At 53.1% G+C, this 5000-nt stretch overlaps 1 protein-coding gene across 1 annotated transcript in view; it reads left to right on the top strand.

Annotated features, from left to right (window-relative positions):
* Window positions 1-5000, top strand: part of nacc1b (nucleus accumbens associated 1, BEN and BTB (POZ) domain containing b) — a 23000-nt gene that overhangs the window by 10673 nt on the left and 7327 nt on the right. Inside the window, 3 exon segments of the mRNA XM_056279717.1 lie at window positions 670-767; window positions 1427-1635; window positions 1637-1756. Coding sequence (XP_056135692.1) covers window positions 670-767; window positions 1427-1635; window positions 1637-1756 — 427 coding nt within the window.

A 5000-nucleotide genomic window follows, 5' to 3' on the forward strand; every position in this document is an offset into this window, starting at 1 on the left:
TTTTTGTAGCTTCTGTACCGAGCTAAACTGTTTTCAGATGTGTGAACATGATTGCACAAGGGTTTTCTAATCATCAATTAGCCTTCTGAGCCAATGAGCAAACACATTGTACCATTAGAACACTGGAGTGATAGTTGCTTGAAATGGGCCTCTATACACCTATGTAGATATTGCACCAAAAACCAGACATTTGCAGCTAGAATAGTCATTTACCACATTAGCAATGTATAGAGTGTATTTCTTTAAAGTTAAGACTAGTTTAAAGTTATCTTCATTGAACAGTACAGTGCTTTTCCTTCAAAAATATGGACATTTCAATGTGATCCCAAACTTTTGAACGGTAGTGTACATAATTCTTGAACTGTGCCTCGATTCTCATTAAGATAGAGGGGACGACGCCCCCCCCCCCCCCCCGTGTCTCAGCTACTTTAAACTGGCTCAGCCTTAAAAGTATGCCGAGATGCCTTTGAAAGAGTCCATGTTCTCCGTGAACTTGGAATTATAAGCTTTCCCGTTCGGACGTTGATCCGTGTCCTCTGCATGCGCACAATGACGCGGTTGTGTTTTATTATTTTGAAAATGACTTGTGAATTTAGCGGTGCCCAGGGGGTAAACAGTGAGGCGTCACGTTGTTCATCATGTCTGTTTCTGCCGGTATCTTCCCCTTAGGAGCACTCTGGCTAACAGCTGCGGAACAGGCATCAGATCCTCGACCAACGATCCCAGTCGCAAACCGCTGGATAACCGAGTACTACATGCTGTCAAGTGTGAGTCAAGTGCACGAAACATGCGCTCAAAACTTCGCGGCCGGGGGCGTCCGGGGGTAGCGTGGCGGTCTATTCCGTTGCCTACCAACACAGGGATCTCCGGTTCGAATCCCCGCGTTGCCTCCGGCTCTCCGCGGGAGGGAAGCCGGATGTTGGTATGCGTCCTAGTCGCTGCACTGGCGCCTCCTCTGGTCGGTCGGGGGCGCCTGTTCAAGGGGGAGGGGAACTGGGGGGGAATAGCGTGATCCTCCACGTGCTACGTCCCCCCCGGTGAGACTCCTCACTGTCGGGTGACAAGAAGCGGCTGGCGACTCCACGTGTATGGGAGGAGACGTGGTCGTCTGCAGCCCTCCCCGGAGCAGCAGAGGGGGTGGAGCAGCAACCGGAACGGCTCTTCCGAGCCGTTCCGGTTGCTGCTCCACCCCCTCTGCTGCTCCTGTAATTGGCCGGGTGCAGTTGGGGAGAAAAAAGGGGGGAAATCTAAAGAAAAAAAGCTTCATGGCCGAACCCCGAAGCGGCCATTTACCAACGTTCTAGCTAACACTGTTGACTTAACCGGAGTCTTTACTCGTTTGCTCTCTTTCCTCCTCTTCTGATGTCGTTTCTCCTCTTGCCCCCACCCGCTGTCCGTCTCCTTCCCCCCCCCCCCCCCCCCCCAGTCTACTGCCAGAACTTTGCGCCGAGCTTCAAGGAGAGCGAGATGAACGCCATCGCGGCAGACATGTGCACCAACGCGCGGCGCGTGGTCCGTAAGAGCTGGATCCCCAAACTGAAGCTGCTGATGGCCGAGGGCGACGCCTACTCCGCTTTCCTGGCCGACAGCGTCAAGATGGAGGCAGACGCCCTGGGGGCGGAGCACGGCTTCGACCCCCGCCTCCCTGGAGGCGGCGGCGGCTGCGACAGTGGGAGGCAACAGCGAGGCGGGAGGCGGAGCTACGCCAGCGGACGAGGTCCAGGGAGCAGGAGGAGACGGCAGCACTTTGTTTTGAGTGAGTGGATGGACGGACGGCATGACAACTGGATGGCTAGATTGTTGGTTGGGAGGGAGGGAGGTGGTGGGGGGTGGGGGGGGGTTGTTCTTCAGAGGGTTTCAGCAGAAGGGACATTTCATCAGCTGTCACTCCTCCTCTAGCCGTCATCTATGTGGAGACTTTTTTTGTTTTTTTTTTTTTTTTTTTTTTTGTATTTGCTTCCTGTTGGGTCGCTTATGCTTTCCTCTTGTTTTACTTCTGTCTGCTACTTGTTTTATTCCATCACAAATCCACATTTTCTTTTCTCTCTCTCTCTCTCTCTCAGTCTGTCTTTCACTCCGCCATCCCGGGCTGATTCTACTTCCTATTATTCGGGTGGAGCGAGAGAGAGAGAGAGAGAGAGAGAGAGAGAGATGGCTGGAGGAGAGAAAAGGTTGAAGTGGGGAGGTCGGCGATCGCCCCCCCGGCCCCCCATTTCGATCCTCGGAGGCTCCCCCCGAGCTGTTTCAACAATCTAAATATTTATTTTTCTAAATATTGTTTCGTGCCGCTGAGGCCCTTGTCCTTTTACTAAGTCAAACACACACATTCCTGAGGGAGGGATTGGGTGGGTGGGTGGGTGGGGGGGGTGTAATGGGTTGTAACTACCTGATTGAGGTCCAAAAAAGAAGATTTTTGCCGGTTGTGCGGGGAGGCGTTATTAGAGACGGTGGTATTTTCCCCCCCATTGAAGTCCGCTTACACTGTTTGTTTTGATATTGAATGTATGCGTCCCGAAGCATCGAAGGTCAAGGTCGGTTGAGGCGGTGTGAAATTCTGTCGATTGTTCCAAAAAAAAATAATTTTGTTTTGCCCCCCCCCCCCCCACCACCACCCCCCTCCCAAGATACTGGATGTCCAGTTGAAGGCTGAAGCGTTCGGGTCAGGCCGGATGGAGGGACTGGAATGATTTGATTCGTATATCGGCACGGTTTCTGGAACCTGCCTCCCTTTACCCCAAGCGCCAGGGTGGGAGATTACAGCCAGCCAGCCATCCGCCACATGCTGCCGAAGTGTAGCTGCGGCTCGTGAGCTTGTCCGCCCGAAGCCAAACATGTTGGCAGGACACTAACCATTGCTTTTGAGGCAGTGATCTAATCCGAGGGCCTTTTCAGGCCCGTAAAATAGTAAAGAGTTAGCCGGTGAATGTTGAGATTTGCTAGCCCCCGAGGGATGAAGAAACCGTTAGCTTCCTACCCCCCTGCTAAAGCCCCCCTCCCCCGGTCCCCTAACCTTCTCTTTTTTTAAAACCCTTAATGATGACTACATCCTTTTTGTTTGTTTGCCTTTTACATGTCAGAGCTTTGTGACCCCTTCTGTGTGTGATGACTGCTAAGGCTTCTCAACGGGGGAAGAACTTTGTTCGCGATAGACGATGAATGCACTGTTATTTCACGCGGTATGAGTACAATCGAACTACATTTTCGTACGTATCAAGACGAATTGAGGGAGAGGGTTTTATCAGAAAGCAAAAAAAAAAAACAACAAAAAAAAAAACAAACAAGTTGAAATCTTACCCATTTAAATAGAAAAAAAACAAAACAAGTCTGAATTGAGTCGCAGATTCCCAAAACCGTTTTTGCCAGTTAAGTTGGTTTACTGACCTATGTGGGCGTCTGTGTGTGAGAACAGAGCAATGACCCTTTTGTTTCTCAGTTGGGGGGAGGAAGAAGAAAAAAAAAATCCCATAAAGATTTTTATCACCTTAACTCCGGTACGGCGTAAATACTCTCAAACCCCAGCTGTCTGGATGCGTGCAGGCCTGGCGCGGACAAAGGCGCTAATTCAGGCATTTATTCAAAAAGAAGGAATATGGCGGCGCGTGTGTCACGAAATGGCCGTGCGGCTCGCGTGGGAAAGTCGTCATGTGTTTGGTGACCAAAGAGAAGGGCGTCCAGACGCACGGTGTATTTTCAGACACACTTGGTCGACCCATTTCGTCCGTTATCACGGCGCGCGTGCGCGAGCGCGCTAATACCAACGTGCGCACCGTGAACTGGATCGTCTGCAGCACACTTGGCACCACTTAATGCGGTTTAAAGGGAAATTACAGCCGAGCAGACGACGAAAAGGTTATTCGGCTCACTCGGTCCCTGACTTTAAGGGACATATTCCTGCAGCGCTCTCTGATGTTATAATTTAAACGTAGTACTGCGGATTGCCCCGTCATGGCCCGGCGGCCTCTCCGGGGTGCCTGTCTCCCCCCCGCCTGCCGCCCAGTGACTGCCGGGGTTGGGCTCCGGCATCCCCCCACGACCCTGAGAGCAGGATAGGCGGCTCGGATAACGGATGGGTGGACTGTGGATTGCCTCGCTTTTCGAAACGAGACCAATATATGAGAACTGGCTTTCCTCGTAGGGTGATTGAATCAGCATCTGCAACCAGGAACCATTTATCCTCATTTCTTAACATTTCCTTGCACACACGAGGAGACGACGTTTCGTTCTTCTCCCGGCCCGCAGCGGTGCAACACGACAACACATCCAGCATTTCCCCAAAAACATAGAAAAACAGCGAGAACAAAGCAAAAACAAAGACAAAAAACACGAACAGCTAACAGCACAGCGGCGCAGTCTCCAGCAACATAAATAAATTCCTCAGTCCAGAGAACGAACTTCCGGTCCGCACGGGCTAGCGGTTAGCTTAGCCTGCCCCGCTTCCGCGTCCTGTCAGACCGCCCTCGGTGTTTCCTCCCCGGGGCGCGGCTCCGGGCGGGGCCGCCAGCTCTCCCGGCCGTTAAACGAAACAACAACGAAGAAAAAAAATGTCGAACAAAATACAAAAGCTCAACACGAAGACGCGAACTTTGCTGCTGACGTGGGCAAAGCCGCCGCATTGCCGCGCTTGGGTGAGGCCGCCGCCAAACGCGAGCTCTCGCCGCCATCTTCCCACACCGGAAGTGTGCCCCGGTTAATTGAGCCCCCCCCCCCGTCTCAAAGCAGCGACGGCGGGCCGCGTCACCCGGTAACCGGCACCGCGTATCACGCCGCGAGCTCCCCCCCCCCCCCCCCGAAGGACTAAATTACTCCGCCGGGCGAGTTCAAGGCTTTGGAGACGGGCCGGTGTTTGGGGAACTCTGGTGCTTGCCGGCGTTACACCCCCCCCCCCTGCAGGGGCGTTTCTAGGATCAGAGCTTCCGGCCAGGGTGTTTGGGGAACTCTGGTGCTTGCCGGCGTTACACCCCCCCGCAGGGGCGTTTCTAGGATCAGAGCTTCCGGCCAGG

Source organism: Lampris incognitus, chromosome 5 (genome assembly GCF_029633865.1).
Source record: "Lampris incognitus isolate fLamInc1 chromosome 5, fLamInc1.hap2, whole genome shotgun sequence".
NCBI lineage: Eukaryota > Metazoa > Chordata > Actinopteri > Lampriformes > Lampridae > Lampris > Lampris incognitus.